Source organism: Phyllobates terribilis, unplaced genomic scaffold (assembly GCF_046119375.1).
Source record: "Phyllobates terribilis strain yellow unplaced genomic scaffold, ASM4611937v1 Scaffold_11__3_contigs__length_659146591, whole genome shotgun sequence".
NCBI lineage: Eukaryota > Metazoa > Chordata > Amphibia > Anura > Dendrobatidae > Phyllobates > Phyllobates terribilis.
This window is the reverse complement of record NW_027362771.1, coordinates 433,254,203-433,274,561: the sequence shown is the minus strand read 5'-3', so window position 1 is coordinate 433,274,561 and position 20,359 is coordinate 433,254,203. Positions and strand designations below refer to the sequence as shown.

The window sequence follows — 20,359 nt, the reverse complement described above, 5'->3', positions numbered from 1 at the left end:
CCCCCGGAGATCAATTTTAGAGAACCACTTGGCCCCACTAACTGGTTAAACAAGTCAGGAATTAACGGCAATGGGTAGGAATTGCATACGGTAATCTTATTAATTTCACGAAAATCCAGACATGGACGTAAACCCCAGTCCTTTTTTTTAGCAAAGAAAAATCCAACTGCCACAGGCGACTTAGAAGGTCTAATGTGACCAGCAGCCAGGCTAGTCTGTATGTATTCCTCCAAGGCCTTTCTTTCAGGGATAGTCAGATTAAACAAGTGAATCTTGAGAAGAGTAGCTCCAGGACAAACTCAATGGCGCAATCATAATCCCTATGAGGAGGTAAAACTTGCGACTCCTCCTCCGAAAAAAACCCTCCAAAAATCTTGAATAGGTACAGGTAATTCCCCTTTTTCCACAGCCGCAATGCGACCATTACAACATTTATCATAGCACTTAGGACTCCAAGACTTAGTCACATTAGTAGACCAGTCCAGTAAAGGATTGTGAAGTTTTAACCAAGGCAATCCTAGAACAACCGGAGAGGGTAAATTATCTAATACAACCAAGTCCAAAATTTCTTGGTGAACTCCACTGATAGTGAGGGGAAATGCAGCAACCTTGTGAGTAATACATTTCAAAGGAGTGTTATCAATTGCAATCACAGAAATAGGTGATGACAAAGGTTTGTATTTCAATTTAAGGTTTTCCAAAAACCCTTTATCAATCACATTAAGTGTTGAACCACAATCTACAAATACCTGAAATTCAATCAAATCTCCCTGCAAAGTAATACTCCCAGAAAGAAATACTCCTGCAGAGCGTAAACAAGCTATACGGGCATAACTGACCTTTTTTTTTCTTTACTTAATCAAATGGTCAGCTTTACCACAATAAAGACACAATCCCTCGGCGAACCTCCGGTCTCTTTCCTGAGAGCGGAATGACATCGCCCCAACCTCCATCGGTTCTCCGCCGTCTGAGCAGATTTTCTGAGGACTAGGAACTGACATTACAGGAGTCTTTACCTCATTCAGCCTGAACCTCAGCCTCCTGTCCACATGAACAGCTAATTGCATGGCATCCTGCAAAGTCTCAGGTGCAGGGAATGCAATTAGCAGATCCTTAACCCTTTCACTCAGACCAGCAAGAAAAAAACATTTCAGAGCAGGATCATTCTATTTAACTTCTGAGGCCCATCTCCTGAAGTGGGTGCAATAATTTTCAACATCACCTGACCTCTGATTCAAACGCCTGAGTTCTGCCTCAGCAGATGAGATTCGATCAGGATCGTCATATAATAGCCCTATAGCAGAAAAAAATTCTTCAACAGACCTTAAACACGGATCATTAGGCTGGAGAGAAAAGGCCCACCCCTGTGGTTCATTGCGCAAAAGTGACATAATAAAACCAATGCGCTGTGATTCATTCCCAGAGGATCTTGGTCTCAAACGAAAATATAACAAACAAGCATTTTTAAAGGAAAAAAAATCTTGCTGTTTACCATAAAAAAAACATCAGGCAGTCCTACCTTGGGTTCGACAAAATGCGCTCCAGAACAGCTACTCACGTGTTGCTGAAGCTCGGCCACCTCCCGAGACAATCCCTGCAGGCGTTGAGCCAAATCCTAGACGGAAACCATACTGATCCCCGAATTTCTTTCCTTTTAATTTTTTGGGCTGGACTTACTGTTATGATCTGCAATATGAACTAAGGAAAGATAGGGGAAAGCTGTCCCTACAGTAAGACTAAGCTGAATACCTACGATGTAGCGGGCTGCCTTTTCCTAGCGAACAGACCCGCCTTAGTCCTCGGCTAGTCTGAACGAAGACCTATAGCATAAAGGGAGGGGTCTCTAAAAGAACTAAGGACTGGGACAAAAAATGGGACACCTCCTAAACAGAGAAGTAGTTGTAGAACACAAAAAGACAAACTGACAAAAAGGTACTAGAAGTCCCACAAGGACCAAGCGAACTGACAGAGAAAGGAACAGAAGCACTTGGCTAGAGAAACAGTCAAACACTGAAGTCCAGCACAGCCAAAAGGGCGGAGCTGGAATATAAAGGCAGATGGTCACGTGACCGCAAAACACAAGATGGAAAAAACAAACAGGAGGGTTCTAACAGTAACAACCCATCCAATCCACACAGGCAAAGAAATCAATCCACAAATGTCAATAAATTACGTTATGTGTAATAATGCGATATGACACAGGGAAAAAGTATTGAACATGCTTACTGAAATTTAATACTTCGTACAAAAGCCTTTGTTGGTGATAACAGCTTCAAGATGCCTCTTGTATGGAGAAACTAGAAGCATGCATTGCTCAAGTGTGATTTTGGCCGATTCTTCCACATAAACACTTTAAATTCTGAAGCTTTTGTGGGCTCCTTCTATGAACTTTAGTTCCTTCCATAAATTTCCTATTGGATTCACATCAGGTGATTGGCTGGACCATTTTAGCAGCTTTATTTTCTTTCTCTGAAACCAATCGAGAGTTTCCTTGGCTGTGTGTTTGGGATCATTGTTTTGCTGAAATGTCCACCCTTGTTTCATATTCATCATCCTGGTAGATGGCAGCAAATTTTTATTAAGTATGTCTCTATACATGTGTCCATTCATCGTTCCTTCAATTATATGAAGTTTGCCAATGTCATATGCTGAAAAACAGCCCCACACCATGATGTTCCCACCTCCAAACTTCACTGTTAGTGTGATGTTTTGGGGTGATATGCAGTGCCTTTTGGCCTCCAAACATGGTGTCTATTATGGCATTCAAAGAGTTCAATTTTGGTCTCATCTGACCAGTCTATATTCTCGCAGTATTTCACAGGCCTGTCTAAATGTTGTTGAACAAGCTTTAAACATGCTTGAACATGCTTTTTCTTCAGCAATGGAGTCTTGCGTTGTGAGCGTGCCTACAGTCCATGGAGGTTGAGTGCATTCACTTATAGTTTTCTTTGAAACAATTGTACCTGCTGATTCTCGGTCATTCTGTAGCTCTCCACAGGTGGTCCTTGGCTCTTGGACAACTCTTCTGATAAGGGTAAGTGCCCACGATCAGGAATAGTAGCGCTTTGGAAGCAGCATATTTTTGCTGCGTTCAAAACACTGCATTCTACATTGCAAGCACAGTGGATGGGATTTATAGAAATTCCATGCCCACTGTGCTTCTTTTTAACGCTGTGTAAACTCACACGCAGTGCGGGTTTACGAGCAGCAGCATGTTAATTTCTGCGTATTTCCCCCAATAGACTGTCATTAGATGTGGTAAATCCGCATAGTTACCTAAACACATGCGTTTACTTGGAACACAGCGTTTTGGAAGCAGTGAAAATATGCTGCGTCCAAAACACTACTACCCCTGATCATGGGCACGTACCCTAATTCTTTTCACTCTTCTGCCTGAAATCTTGTGGGGAGCACCTGGTTGTGGCCAGTTTATGGTGAAATGATGTTCTTTTCACTTCCAGATTATGGCCCCAACAGTGCTCATTGGAACTTTCAGTAGTTTTGAAATTCTTCTGTAACCAATGCCATCAGTATGTCTTGCAACAATAAGGTTGCAAAGGTCTTGAGCAGCTCACTGGTTTTACCCATCATGAGATGTTTCTTGTGGACACCTTGGTAATGAGACTTTTTAATTTTTTTTTCAGTTGAACCCGCTGATATTATTGTTCAGTAAGTGGCAGGATTGCTTTCTAATTACTGATAGATTTCAACTGGCGTCATGACTTTCCATGCCTTTTTGCACCTCTCTTTCTTCATGAGTTCAATAATTTTCCTGTGTCATTTCTCCTTATTACGAATAACTTAATTTATGGACATCTATAATTTGATTTATTTGCCTGTGTGAATTGGATGGGTTGTTACTGACATCTGGTGAGAATTTCATGTCAATAGAACCTTTAGAAATATATTTACTTAGAAAATTGGTGACGTGTTCAATACTTATTTCACCCTCTGCATATACGGTAATATACACAGTATAGATCTGTCATTCACTGTTACAAGGACAGGTGTTCATTTCTAGTTAATATCTTTATTAGAAGGATAAGGTCTATGATACTGGCCACACATGGAAAGATATCTCAGATTTGATACTCATGGTTGATGAGGAATCTCTAGGGTAATTGGCAAATCCAGGTATAATTACTTTTCACCTACAACAATAACCTAATACAACCTTTCCTGGTGGTTTGTAATAACTTTTGCAATGGGAATATTGAAGTAGGAGAAATCATTCCAATATGATTGAAGCAAATCATTTTTCTGACATAACAGCAAAAAAAGGAATCTTTTGTAAATCAATTTCTAAGGCTCAGGATATCAACCACAGTGAGAAGACTCGAGAAGACAGCTTGCAAAATTTATTCCAAGGGTGAAGCAACAACTCATTCATAGTCACAGAACATCCTAGAAGAAGTTTCAGTGAACTGAAGAATTATGCAGCCTCCAAAGTATTCATTACTACACAATGGAAAGAAGAGTGTCCAGAAATGAGAATCACGGAAGAGTAACAAAGAAAAGAATGGCATCTGAGAATAACACCCCTGCTCCTTATACCCTTGCAAAAAATTCACCATGCTGATCCTCAAAATTTTGAGATAATGCTCTTTGGATAGATAAGAAACAGAAGGGATTTATTAGGCAAAAAAAGCTTTTAATTATTGCAAACTATCAAGGAAACACAGAATTTTATAATGTGAACAATTTTTAGGGCAGGTGCACATGGCCGAAGATTCTCCCACCTGAGAGAATTGGGGCAGATTATGCAAATAACACTCTGATCAAACTCAGATCCGATTCTCTCAAATGAGGGACTCGAAGAACTCTGTGAGGACAAGATGGAGAACAAAATTTCTCCATCTTCTCCATTGTGTCAGTGAGCAGAAATTGGACTGTACTCAGATGTCATCCGAGAGTGGGCCGATGATTTCCACGCACACACTGACTAGCATGGCAGAGTGCGATCTGAATATCGGATCAAACTTGGATATGCAGCGATTTTTTTTACTTGGACAGACTCAGTCCAAGGAAAAAGTCAGACATGTGCACGCCCCAGTAGAATAACAATGGTCTGGGTGCGATCTGATGTTTTGGCAGATTGCACTTGAACCAATAATACAGGCATCTGCACCTGCCCTTATAGTGTAGAAAAATCACGTGGGAATTATCACTGCTGAAAGACCTGGACAAAATTTGTTCAAAGAAATAAGAAATATGAATTTATGCCAAATTTAGGCGTCCGTGTATTACGGTCCAAGTACAAATAGCGAAGCACGGGTGCAGTTCTCCCAAACTCCATAGCCTTATATATGCCTAATAGGCTGTAGAATTTGGTTCTGGAGACCCACAGCCAGTAAGTGCATTGTGGTTCATGCATGAACATGATACACGGACGTCTGAACTTGGCCTTAAAGAAAAATTATTCTGTAGAAAGTCTATATATCTGCCCAAAAGCTCAAACTAATGCATAACCGGCCTAATGTCAAAGCATTCATTTATAGAAGCAAATGTTGTAAGGAGGTCATAACTAAAGCTTTGGATTAGCTTTGTCAAAGTCCTAACTTGAACACAATTGAGTTGCAGTCACTAATTATTAACTTTTTTGTAAAAAACAAAACAAAAAAAGGGCAAATTTAAAGCAAAAAAAAAAAAAGCAAAGTAGTTCTGGAAAGATGAATGGCTAAAATGCCTCAACATTAATGTGAAAGGTGGATGACTGAAGTGCATAATGGAGATTATTGCTGCTTAATGTGGTCTAATAAGTCAGGGGCCTCCATCACAGACTCCGTCAAACAAAGAAGACAAAATAGTGCAGCATGCTGCGTTATTTTTTCCAATAAAATTAAAGATACTATGTTTGAAACCTGATGGACGATTATGGTCAATACGGTATGTCAGGAGCTGTTCAAAGTCGTCAAGTAAGGAGTCTCACATTGCCTTTATACTCAGTTTTCTGTTCCTAAGACAGAACAAAAATATGAGGGCATGTATGAACCCAGAGTTTAATAAATGCAATAAAAATGTAAATCTGTCAGCAGGATTTCATCCCCCACCCAAACTACTTATATAGCTCTTTCAAAGACAAGTCCATCAATACCTTTAAATGGCCAGTCCTTCCTCCATAGCTGAGAAATAGAAATCAGCGTCTGCATTGATATGCAAGTGAGGGAGAAGAGCTGTTTGTGGATCTCAAGCCTCTGTCACTCCAGCTCTAATCCTCGCCCATCGGTTTCCTCCTGGTTGACTGACAGCCTATATGCTGTGTGACTTCAGGCAAATAAGTCATCAGTCAAGTAAGAGGAGGCGGTGCTGGGCAAGGAATAGAGCTGGAGTGACAGAGGCTTCAGATATACAAATAACTCTTTAGCCTCATTTGCATATCAACTTAAATACTGATTTTACAGTAACGGAGGAACGGACTGGCCATGTAAAGGTATTGATGGACTTGTCTTTGAAAGAGCTACATGCATAGTTTGGGTGGGGGGTGAAATCCCGCTGACAGATTTACATTTTTATTGCATTTATTAAACGCTGGGTTTATACATGCCCTCATATAAATAGTTTGGGGGGTGAGACCTTGCTGACAAATTACCTTTAAAAACTGCTATTTGTTTACTTCTGTTTGTATTACATAATCTTACGTCACAAGATTAGAAACCATTCAGTGTGACACATATGCAATAATATGGGAGATTTGGAGGGGACATTCATCTCTTCATATCAATATATAACCTTCAAAGTGCTTGTTATAAAAGCCTACTGTATAATATCACAAATAAATGTAATGTGCAGACTACAGCAAAGGCCGGATATCAAAATAAACGTAGTTTGTCACAAGAGAAGCATTAAACTAACCACATGGTCAAATAGGGGACTTAACCTCTATAAAAATCATAACTCTGGTTTAATAAACTTTGCGTATTAATGTGCATAAAAAAAGAAGTTTGTCTGATATGTAAATTAGAGTGTTAGTGCCTCCTTGGTGTGGCCGAGTACTCAGTGCGCTGTTCCACCTCTCAAATATCGTGCCTCACTGCCTCTCTGTATGCTGATTGACAGCGCTTGCATGAAGAGAAATCTAAAGCAATTCACCGAAAGGAACATAAAATAAAATAAAAACATCATAGAAAAAAACAAACCTTACTTACCAACACCAGGTCACAATAACAATGCACTACACGATGCAGCAGACCTCCATGATTAAGGCGGGAAAGCACAGGTGCAAAATACTGATGAAACAATATTACGACATTCATAGAGCACATAATCTATACTTCCTCTTGAGAAAGCTAAAACACGACACGCGCGTCGGGACAGTGTGGTAGGCTCATCCTATCCTCCCTCATTATGGGTAAACAACACTCTCTATAATAATTATTTATTTCACCTGTTGTTGTGGCCACTTGGCTTTTATAATGTTATGTTAACTGCATATACTGTACATTGTTTCAATACTGTAGGTGTTTTTCTGCTGGGTGTTACATTTTATACTTCTTGATGCTCTCCCTCTTACTTCCTCCTTTGTAGACCTGTGTGTATATAATGGTAATAATCTCTTAATATATTTTTTCAATAAACTATTTTTTGGTGGCTCATGGTTACACCATTGATTCTCTTTTGTGGTTAATACTGATGAAACATAGTGCTGGGCAGCCCGCCTGATCTAATAGCATGGGCGCCACTAATATGCTGTAAGCCAGGCACTGTGCATCACAAGCCTTATTTCCATGTGTATTTATAATGCTAGGCAACCACTCCCTCCATGAAAAGTAGATGTGTGAGTGGGTGTTCATAAGTATTTTGCATGTGTGCTGCCCCCACATTTAACATGGGGGGGGGGGGTCTACTGTATACTATAGTGATTTGGTATTGCGACCTGGTGTTTGGGAAATACTGCTGCCTTTTTTTCTGTGATTTCTTTTGATATTGTGTATTTTTCGATAAATTGCTTTTGATTTTGGTGTAGGGACTCGCAAGACAATGAAAACCCTTGATGTGGGTTGCGAGTTTGTGTTTTGTGGCCAAAATATCAACCAATAACTCATGTATTTTGTACATCCTTTTATTGCACATTTTTCTATTTTTATGCAGGCCCTTTAGTGCTGGGTGGGTAAACTGGGATGTCTGTCGTTGTGGGGTGCACTTATATGGTGCTGGACAGCCCGAGTGATCTAATAGTAAGGACATCACTAATATGCTGTAAGCCAGGCACTGTGAGTCACACGTATCTGTGTGACTGGCGCCCTATACAAGCCTTATCTGTGTGCATTTACAATACTAGGCAATCACCCCCTCCATGAGTGGCAGGCTTGTGAGGTTGTTCATCAGTATTTTGCACTTGTGCTGCCCCCGTCTTTATCATGGGGGTCTGCTGTATCCAGTAGTGCTCTGATACTGTGACTTGGTGTTGGTAAGTAAGGCAACATGCACATGTTGAGTATTTGGTCAGTATTTTACCTCAGTATTTGTCACCACTTCTGTGTTTATCACCCAATCCTGGTCTTGTCTTACAAATACTGAGGTAAAAACTCACCCAATACTCATCGTGTGCACGTGGCCTTAATACTGCTTTTTTCCTATCATGAAAAGAAATCCCCAGCATGAGAGCACACAGTATTACTGCCGGAGTGAGCACAGCCCTGACACCACTATAGCGAGCGGCAGTGGCACTCCCCTATTTGACCATGTGGTTAGTTTAATTAGTGCTTCTGAGGTGACAGAGTCCATTCATCAATAACAGTGTATTCTGGCCTTAGATATTCATAGCATATCCACAGCATTACTATCTTATAGATACGCGTCCTACCTTTCAGACTCACAACTATCTTCAGGATAGCATTTCCCTGACCATTACTCAACCCTACGAGACAGTCGCTGGCGACCACATCCGGGCTGGGCATGAATGGGGAAGTAGCTGCACGGGTGTAGGGCGCGCCTGCATAAGACATACTGTAGACTCGATCCCAACATAAAGAATTTCAATGGACTGGACATACTTTATATAAAAAGAACAAACTATGTTTTGTGAATAATATTCACATTTATAAATCCATCCAGAGAAAATCTTCATAAATAAATGTGGACAGAGTAGCCGATCTCGTTGAGAGTGTTTAGCCTCAGGGTCTTTACCAGAGGTGCACGTGGGATTACTGTGTTACTTTTAATTTTATGGTTATATATTTTTTTTATTTGACAGTTTGTCATTGTATTCTGCCAAGATGTGAAGGTTTAATGTGCCTAGAAGAGCAAATGACAGCAGCAGAAAATTCATCATTGCCTCATAGAGAGTTGAGGTGAGGCAATCTCTTCTGATTATACATTCCTCAACATTGAAATTGCAACACCAAGAAGGAAAAGACAAGTAATTCTGGAAATCTCAGGATGGACAGACATGTTAATGATATGCAAATGATTATTCAGTATTGCGTACTAGAGCCATGTGCAGAAATTCACGAACTCTCACGCCTTGGCTGCTATCAATGAGGTTATTAATGATTGTCAGATTTTCTGCCACAATGAATTCACTTGCCCACACAAATAAATAAGATTCACTTCTGGCTTCTCCCTTTGTAATTGCTGATCAATGATGTCCCAGATATGCTCCATGGGAGACAAGCCCGGAGACCCTGCAGGCCATGGTAGCAGGTTTCGGCCACGTAGGCTGCTCACAGCAAAAGCAACATGCAGACTGGTGTGATTGTGTTGAAAAACAGCCAATGGGAATTAATGAGAAATGGCCGTACCACTGGTTCAACGACCAAATCAATTCTACGCCGAGCTGTTAGTGTACTTGGAATGAAGTCTAGAGGGGTACTGTACACTATGCCACGCTACACTATGATCCTGGAAGTAGGACTGGTGTGATGTTCCCTCTTCAAGGCCTTTTCATGTTGTTGCCATTACATCTCCAGGCCAATCTCCGGCTATCATTGCGTTCAGGACTAAAGTGGGACTCATTGCTGAAGAGGTTATTTATGTATTTGTTTTTACTCACTTATATAGCTCCATTAATTCCACAATGTTTACAGAAACACACTAGATTTTGACCCATTGGGGTCAAAATCTAAATTCCCCATCAGTATGGAAGGAAACCAGAGTACCGGGAGGAAACCCACGCAAACATGGGGAAAACATACAAACCCCTTGCAGATGCTGTCTTTGGTGAGATTTGAACCCAGGACCACAGCATTGCAAAGCAACAGTGCTAACCACTGAGCACGGTGCTGCTCTGCACCATGGTAGCCTTTGAGAGCATGCAGTCATGAAGAAGCCTTCATGAGGGAATGTTACATTGGGCCTACTCTCAGGGCTATGATGTGGCGTGGCATAATGTACGGAAGCCAGACCCCTCCAGTCTCCATTCCAGTTACACTATTGGCTCGATGTTACACTGATTTAGTGAGGGAACTAATGGTATTGCCATTTCCCAGGAAATGTTTTTCAACATGACAACACCTGGCTACATGTGTAATAACCTAGAAGAATTTAAAATCACTTTGTCTTGCAGATTTTTGCTTCCCTGGCCTATCCCTTGCCAGCAGTGGATATATGAGGCAGCTCCTCCCTCCACACCTTGCCTGAGCATAGGTTCTAGTTGCAGCAGTCACTAGTTCCCTGTCAAAGTGCTTTACAGTTTTGACTCCGCTGTTACTGACCCGGCTTGTTTACTCGTTCTGTCTGATCTCTCTGCTCCTGACCCCGGCTTCATATTTTGAACCTGTGCTGCTCGCCCTGACCATGTCTCTGTCTTCGCCCTTTGTGCTTCATTTTATGCCTTTGACCAGTAGGTCAACTGCTGCAGGTCCGAGGACTGCCCTGGAGTAGCACATGGTGACTACCCTGATGGCCCAAGACTATCCACACCATCAGAGGCTCTAATGAAGACCAGGTAGTCACTTAGTTATGCCCTTCCAGGGTAAGCCCGACCAGTGGCGCATTGGGTCCACATCCACTATTGTCACACTTGCAGGCTTACAGCCCCATAACTGGGAGGAATTGAGCCCCCTCTATAAATATATCTGACAGATACCCTAACAAGATCTCTACATGACACATTCCCTTTAATGCAGCATCGGTTGATAGAATCAGGGCTGTGGAGACGGTAAGCCAAACCTTCAACTCTGCCTCCTCAATTTCCCCGACTCTGACTCCCTCATACATGGCTCATGTTTAAGTGATAAATTTACTGTAGTAAAATGGTAACATCAGGCTTTTAATCACCATTATGATACAATAATGAAGCTATTTACATAGAACATAAAATATATTTATTGGAATACATCTTTAGAAGACAAAAAAACTTTAATAAATTGTAAATATGCAATGCACTATGCAGTAAGTGTGGGGGGGGGGAACAGTTTTCAACAAAAGCATACTGAATAACATTTGAACAGTCTATGAATTTGATCTGAGAAATAGTATCACCTCCATCAGATCCTCCTTCATAGATGACCTCAAATCTGATCTAATTATTTTAAGACTAAAAGCCCAGATCTTAGACCAGGAATAGAACAGACATTTATAGGACATGTATTAACTTTCCCAAATTCTTATGTAAAAATATTCAGCACATACTGCATTGTACTACTGTACCCAAATTATTATATATTTTAGGAGCTGCATCCTTGCGGTCCATTTTATACCGACTTCACCAAAATGGACAAAGACTCCGACTCCATAGCCCTGGATAGAAGTTATTAAAAGTGATGCTTTCTAAGCCAAGATGTCACCTAATTCTACATGATTGCCTTCCTCAGGACCGATTGAAAAACAGCAATCTGGTGGTAAAAAGTCACTGGAGGAACAAAACCACTGAATGTAAAATTTTGTATGACGCTTTACTCATTTTACTGTTTTTCCTGTCAAATAATTTTTAAAATGATTTTTATTCACATATATATTCATTTTTCATGCTCTGACGATTCTGCCTGAGTTAACATTTCATCTAAATTAAATGTCAAGATATAAGAATATATAAAAAAGAAAAAAAAAGCTTCAAGCTTTTTATACCACATGACAGCACTGCCCTATTTTCCGTTTCACAGGACACAAGTCAGTTTCACAGGAATTTCTAGTCCCTGAACATAAGTGATAAGAAGGTGTCATTCATGTAACAATTATTTTATTCCTAACTCAACTGCTGTTCAAATTTTTATCAGCCGCTCATCTTATGCAATAGCAGGTCCATTTAAGTTAGGATCAGTAACTTTTTTTTTTCAGCTACAGGCCTATAAGAAATAAAACATAAGTATCAGAATGGCATAAAAAAGAAAATCAAAAAGAGTACTTCCCAAACCAATCCCCCTGCCACTCCCATTCCTATGTTTATGGGGTCCCTACTGATATTTACACTTCCTGGTCCCTTTCAACAAACCGGAAATGATAGTTCAGCCAATCACTGTCAGAGTGTCACGGGGGTACTGTGACAGAGAGTGGTTCCCTCTATTTCAGAGGTCAGAAGATTGCAGCGTTTGGCTACACGCATGCCTGCACTGCTTGGATCTGCTTTGCTTTCCAGGTAGCTATGCAGATTTCCCTATTTGTTGGTTGCAAGAGTTAAACGCTTGTCTCCTAAGGCCTTCTATCCTGAGTTATCTCAGCTATTCTGATTTTCTCCACTCCCCTCTGGTATAAGTATTCACCTCTTAGCTTGGGTAGTTGCCAGTGATAGCTTGCTATACTTTGAAGTTGGTTTGCGGTTGTGACCCTTGGAAAGAGAAGCAGTGTAGGAGTCGTCTCGGGAGATTGCTGTGGAAGTTTGTTTGGTGTTATCCTTTACCTTATCTCCCTTTTTGGTTTGCCTCACCCTTTTTCTCTCGTTATATAGGGGGCTTTAGCTATCTACAGTATATAGGGGGCTTTAGCTATCTACAGTATATAGGGGGCTTTAGCTATCTACAGCATATAGAGGGCTTTAGCTATCTACAGTGCATAGGGGGCTTTAGCTATCTACAGTGCATAGGGGGCTTTAGCTATCTACAGTGCATAGGGGCTTTAGCTATCTACAGTATATAGGGGGCTTTAGCTATCTACAGTGCATAGGGGGCTTTAGCTATCTACAGTGCATAGGGGGCTTTAGCTATCTACAGTGCATAGGGGCTTTAGCTATCTACAGTATATAGGGGGCTTTAGCTATCTACAGTGCATAGGGGGCTTTAGCTATCTACAGTGCATAGGGGGCTTTAGCTATCTACAGCATATAGAGGGCTTTAGCTATCTACAGTGCATAGGGGGCTTTAGCTATCTACAGTATATAGGGGGCTTTAGCTATCTACAGTGCATAGGGGGCTTTAGCTATCTACAGTGCATAGGGGGCTTTAGCTATCTACAGCATATAGAGGGCTTTAGCTATCTACAGCATATAGAGGGCTTTAGCTATCTACAGTGCATAGGGGGCTTTAGCTATCTACAGCATATAGAGGGCTTTAGCTATCTACAGTATATAGGGGGCTTTAGCTATCTACAGTGCATAGGGGCTTTAGCTATCTACAGTGCATGGGGGCTTTAGCTATCTACAGCATATAGAGGGCTTTAGCTATCTACAGTGCATAGGGGGCTTTAGCTATCTACAGTGCATAGGGGGCTTTAGCTATCTACAGCATATAGAGGGCTTTAGCTATCTACAGTATATAGGGGCTTTAGCTATCTACAGTGCATAGGGGGCTTTAGCTATCTACAGTGCATGGGGGCTTTAGCTATCTACAGTGCATAGGGGGCGTTAGCTATCTACAGTGCATAGGGGGCTTTAGCTATCTACAGTGCATAGGGGGCTTTAGCTATCTACAGTATATAGGGGGCTTTAGCTATCTACAGTATATAGGGGGCTTTAGCTATCTACAGTGCATAGGGGGCTTTAGCTATCTACAGTGCATAGGGGGCTTTAGCTATCTACAGCATATAGAGGGCTTTAGCTATCGACAGTGCATAGGGGGATTTAGCTATCTACAGTATATAGGGGGCTTTAGCTATCTACAGTGCATAGGGGGATTTAGCTATCTACAGCATATAGAGGGCTTTAGCTATCTACAGTGCATAGGGGGCTTTAGCTATCTACAGTGCATAGGGGGCTTTAGCTATCTACAGTGCATAGGGGGCTTTAGCTATCTACAGTGCATAGGGGGCTTTAGCTATCTACAGCATATAGAGGGCTTTAGCTATCTACAGTGCATAGGGGGCTTTAGCTATCTACAGTGCATAGGGGGCTTTAGCTATCTACAGCATATAGAGGGCTTTAGCTATCTACAGTGCATAGGGGGCTTTAGCTATCTACAGTGCATGGGGCTTTAGCTATCTACAGTGCATAGGGGGCGTTAGCTATCTACAGCGCATAGGGGTCTTTAGCTATCTACAGTGCATAGGGGGCTTTAGCTATCTACAGTGCATAGGGGGATTTAGCTATCTACAGTGCATAGGGGGCTTTAGCTATCTACAGTGCATAGGGGGATTTAGCTATCTACAGTGCATAGGGGTCTTTAGCTATCTACAGTGCATAGGGGGCTTTAGCTATCTACAGTGTATAGGGGCCTTTAGCTATCTACAGTATATAGGGGGCTTTAGCTATCTACAGTGCATAGGGGGCTTTAGGTATCTACAGTATATAGGGGGCTTTAGCTATCTACAGTGCATAGGGGGCTTTAGCTATCTACAGTGCATAGGGGGCTTTAGCTATCTACAGTGCATAGGGGCTTTAGCTATCTACAGTGCATAGGGGGCTTTAGCTATCTACAGTACAGTCATGGCCAAAAGTATTGAGAATGAGACAAATAGTAATTTTTCCAAAGTTTACTGCTTCATTTTTTGTAATGGCAATTTGCATATACTCCTGAATGTCAAAGAGTGATCAGCTTAACAGCAATTACTGTACTTGCAAAGTCAATATTTGCCCAGAAAATGAACTTTAACCCCCAAAACACATTTCAACATCATTGCAGTCCTGCCTTAAAAGGAGCAGCTAACATCGTTTTAGTGATTGATCCATTAACACAGGTGTGGGTGTTGATGAGGACAGGGCTGGCGATCAATCAGTCATGATTAAGTAAGAATGACATCACTGGACACTTTAAAAGGAGGCTGGTTCTTGGTATCATTGTTTCTCTTCAGTTAACCATGGTTATCTCTAAAGAAACACGTGCAGCCATCATTGCACTGCACAAAAATGGCCTAACAGGGAAGAGTATCGCAGCTACAAAGATTGCACCTCAGTCAACAATCTATCGCATCATCAAGAACTTCAAGGAGAGAGCTTCCATTGTTGTCAAAAAGGCTCCAGGGCGCCCAAGAAAGACCAGCAAGTGCCAGGACCGTATCTTAAAACTGTTTCAGCTGCGGGATCGGACTACCAGCAGTGCCGAGCTTGCTCAGGAATGGCAGCAGGCTGGTGTGAGTGCTTCTGCACGCACTTTGAGGCGGAGACTCTTTGAGCAAGGGCTGGTTTCAAGGAGGGCAGCAAAGAAGCCACTTCTCTCCAGAAAAAACATCAGGGACCGACTGATATTCTGCAAAAGGTACAGGGAGTGGACTGCTGAGGACTGGGGCAAAGTCATTTTCTCTGATGAATCCCCTTTTCGATTGTTTGGGACATCTGGAAAACAGCTTATTCGGAGAAGAAGAGGTGAGCGCTACCACCAGTCTTGTCTCATGCCAACTGTAAAGCATCCTGAAACCATTCATGTGTGGGGTTGCTTCTCAGCCAAGGGAATCGGCTCACTCACAGTCTTGCCTAAAAACACAGCCATGAATAAAGAATGGTACCAGAATGTCCTCCAAGAGCAACTTCTCCCAACCGTCCAAGAGCAGTTTGGCGCCCAACAATGCCTTTTCCAGCATGATGGAACACCTTGCCATAAAGCAAAGGTGATAACTAAATGGCTCATGGAACAAAACAGAGATTTTGGGTCCATGGCCTGGAAACTCCCCAGATCTTAATCCCATTGAGAACTTGTGGTCAATCATCAAGAGACGGGTGGACAAACAAAAACCAACAAATTCTGGCAAAATGCAAGCATTGATTATGCAAGAATGGACTGCTATCAGTCAGGATTTGGTACAAAAGTTGATTGAGAGCATTCCAGGGAGAATTACAGAGGTCTTGAAGAAGAAGGGGCAACACTGCAAATATTGACTTGCTGCATTAACTCATTCTAACTGTCAATATAACCTATTGGTACTCATAATATGATTGCAATTATATTTCTGTATGTGATATAAACATCAGACAAACACTAATAAAAACCAGAGGCCAGCAGATCATGTGAAAATATAATTTTGGTGTCATTCTCAAAACTTTTGGCCATGACTGTATATAGGGGGCTTTAGCTATCTACAGTGCATAGGGGGCTTTAGCTATCTACAGTATATAGGGGGCTTTAGCTATCTACAGTGCATAGGGGGCTTTAGCTATCTACAGTGCATAGGGGCTTTAGCTATCTACAGTGCATAGGGGGCTTTAGCCATCTACAGTATATAGGGGGCTTTAGCTATCTACAGTGCATAGGGGGGCTTTAGCTATCTACAGTGCATAGGGGGCTTTAGCTATCTACAGTGCATGGGGGGCTTTAGCTATCTACAGTGCATGGGGGGCTTTAGCTATCTACAGTGCACAGGGGGCTTTAGCTATCTACAGTGCATGGGGGGCTTTAGCCATCTACAGTGCATGGGGGGCTTTAGCCATCTACAGTGCATGGAGGCCTTTAGCTATCTACAGTGCATGGGGGGCTTTAGCTATCTACAGTGCATGGGGGGCTTTAGCCATCTACAGTGCATAGGGGGCTTTAGCTTTCTACAGTATATAGGGGGCTTTAGCTATCTACAGTGCATGGGGGCTTTAGCTATCTACAGTGCATGGGGGCTTTAGCTATCTACAGTGCATAGGGGGCTTTAGCTATCAACAGTACATAGGGGGCTTTAGCTATCTACAGTATATAGGGGGCTTTAGCTATCTACAGTGCATAGGGGACTTTAGCTATCAACAGTATATAGGGGGCTTTAGCTATCAACAGTACATAGGGGGCTTTAGCTATCTACAGTGCATAGGGGGCTTTAGCTATCTACAGTATATAGGGGGGGGCTTTAGCTATCTACAGTATATAGGGGGCTTTAGCTATCTACAGTATATAGGGAGCTTTAGCTATCTACAGTGCATGGGGGGCTTTAGCTATCTACAGTGCATGGGGGCTTTAGCTATCTACAGTGCATAGGGGGCTTTGGCCATCTACAGTATATAGGGGGCTTTAGCTATCTACAGTGCATAGGGGGCTTTAGCTATCTATAGTGCACGGGGGCCTTTAGCTATCTACAGTGCATGGGGGGCTTTAGCTATCTACAGTGCATGGGGGCCTTTAGCTATCTACAGTATATAAGGGGCTTTAGCTATCTACAGTGCATAGGGACTTTAGCTATCTACAGTATATAGGGGGCTTTAGCTATCTACAGTGCATAGGGGGATTTAGCTATCTACAGTGCATAGGGGGCTTTAGCTATCTACAGTATATAGGGGGCTTTAGCTATCTACAGTGCATAGGGGGCTTTAGCTATCTACAGTATATAGGGGCTTTAGCTATCTACAGTGCATAGGGGGCTTTCGCTATCTACAGTGCATAGGGGGCTTTAGTTTTCTACAGTATATAGGGGGCTTTAGCTATCTACAGTGCATAGGGAGCTTTAGCTATCTACAGTGCATGGGGGGCTTTCGCTATCTACAGTGCATGGGGGCTTTAGCTATCTACAGTGCATAGGGGGCTTTAGCTATCTACAGTACATAGGGGGCTTTAGCTATCTACAGTATATAGGGGGCTTTAGCTATCTACAGTGCATAGGGGGCTTTAGCTATCTACAGTGCATAGGGGGCTTTAGCTATCTATAGTATATAGGGGGCTTTAGCTATCTACAGTGCATAGGGGACTTTAGCTATCTACAGTATATAGGGGGCTTTAGCTATCAACAGTACATAGGGGGCTTTAGCTATCTACAGTGCATAGGGGGCTTTAGCTATCTACAGTATATAGGGGGGGGGGCTTTAGCTATCTACAGTATATAGGGGGCTTTAGCTATCTACAGTATACAGGGAGCTTTAGCTATCTACAGTGCATGGGGGGCTTTAGCTATCTACAGTGCATGGGGGCTTTAGCTATCTACAGTGCATAGGGGGCTTTGGCCATCTACAGTATATAGGGGGCTTTAGCTATCTACAGTGCATAGGGGGCTTTAGCTATCTATAGTGCAAGGGGGCCTTTAGCTATCTACAGTGCATGGGGGGCTTTAGCTATCTACAGTGCATGGGGGCCTTTAGCTATCTACAGTATATAAGGGGCTTTAGCTATCTACAGTGCATAGGGACTTTAGCTATCTACAGTATATAGGGGGCTTTAGCTATCTACAGTGCATAGGGGGATTTAGCTATCTACAGTGCATAGGGGGCTTTAGCTATCTACAGTATATAGGGGGCTTTAGCTATCTACAGTGCATAGGGGGCTTTAGCTATCTACAGTATATAGGGGCTTTAGCTATCTACAGTGCATAGGGGGCTTTCGCTATCTACAGTGCATAGGGGGCTTTAGTTTTCTACAGTATATAGGGGGCTTTAGCTATCTACAGTGCATAGGGAGCTTTAGCTATCTACAGTGCATGGGGGGCTTTCGCTATCTACAGTGCATGGGGGCTTTAGCTATCTACAGTGCATAGGGGGCTTTAGCAATCTACAGTACATAGGGGGCTTTAGCTATCTACAGTATATAGGGGGCTTTAGCTATCTACAGTGCATAGGGGGCTTTAGCTATCTACAGTGCATAGGGGGCTTTAGCTATCTATAGTATATAGGGGGCTTTAGCTATCTACAGTGCATAGGGGGCTTTAGCTATCTACAGTATATAGGGGGCTTTAGCTATCTACAGTGCATAGGGGGCTTTCACTATCTACAGTATATAGGGGGCTTTAGCTATGTACAGTGCATAGAGGGCTTTAGCTATCTACAGTGCATGGGGGGCTTTAGCTATCTACAGTGCATAGGGGGCTTTAGGTATTTCTGACAAAAGGAAATCATTTTCTAGTCAATAATATAAGGTACCACATTTCCTTTTGGATAGGATCTGCTCTTCCTCTCCATAAGTCTTTATGGAAGAACTGACATAATAAAGCCTTATCATAAACTGTGACCGAGTGAGGGAATCATTAGTTATTGTGCACTAGTAAAACAATTCACCCCTGAACTGAAGAGGAGGACCACCTGACAGACTACATGGCACCTCTATTTAATAGAGGATGTTACGTGATCTCTCTTGGCCAACTAGCTGAGAGGTTCGCTCTGTGTAACAAGTGGTGCCCACTAATTTACGGCTTTGTACATGAAAGCATTTGCAGCCAACTAACTTACTGCTCACCAATAAAACAACAAAAGTCAATAATGCTGTTTCCAAGTTCAAAATGTGAAGGAAAAATAATAAGTAATTTACTGGAAATTTAGTAATAGAAAGATAAAAACAAAGATTTACCGTACATCCCCTAAAACTAAGTCCCTGAATTTTCCTCTTTACTGTCATTTTTAGATATGCTTTGCAATTCATGTGTTATCTTGGTTTAATAAATGACAACCTGCAATAGCAGCCTTGGCAATGCCCAGAGGAGTTGTCAGTCAGCTTGTGCATGCATGGTGGTTCCGCATTATAATCTAGCGACATTCCTTCTCTTTTACCTTCCTACCTGTGTATCTATAGGGCTGACAGGTCTGTAACTGTGGAAAGGCCACACAGATTGGAGATGAAGTACACTGACTTATGGAAGGATTCAGCAGTATTCTCTATATGTACTAGCAGCAATTAGAATATTTGCCACATATATGAATAAAACAATTGCCACATCAATTCAGTCAGAGCTCTCAACAATGCTCTGGAAGAACTGAAAAGAAATTCATGCTTCAGCTGTGTCAGAAATCTGATCATTCCTGACATACTCTGAGTCGCTCAGCAACAAATCAAAAAATGTCCCTTTGTTAAGGATGCTGGAGAATTAAGGGGTAATCTATATTCCCGTAGACTATGTCTTAAAGCTTAAACAGTATCACAAAACATTCTGACATAAGGAATCAAAACAGCTAAAGAAAACCCCCAAAACTTTCAATAACCTCCATTTATCCAAACCCACCAGTACAATGACACCTGTCTGCAGAATAGTGCAGCCCACACATAGGTAGAAATCTTATCTCTTACCGGGATCATTGTGTGAATGAGGCACGACGAAGACCTGTAGAGGTTCTGATTCCCATTCTGCTGAATCATAAGTAATGTCAAACCCTTGTTTCCACACTCCTCCATCAACATTATCAAAAGGCAACTGTGTGTAGATATCCAGCATCTGAAACACAAGTATTGTA

The 20,359-nt window shown here is 42.0% G+C and overlaps 1 protein-coding gene across 2 annotated transcripts in view; it reads right to left on the bottom strand.

Moving 5' to 3' along the window:
* MAN2A2 (mannosidase alpha class 2A member 2) overlaps positions 1-20,359 on the bottom strand; it is a 137,112-nt gene that overhangs the window by 63,514 nt on the left and 53,239 nt on the right. For both annotated transcript variants that reach the window (XR_012251305.1, XM_073653192.1), the window contains exon 4: positions 20,196-20,340. Coding sequence is in view for 1 of the 2 variants with exons in the window: in XM_073653192.1 (XP_073509293.1) it covers positions 20,196-20,340 (145 nt within the window). In the remaining variant the exon portion in view is untranslated. The remainder of the gene's footprint in view (positions 1-20,195; positions 20,341-20,359) is intronic.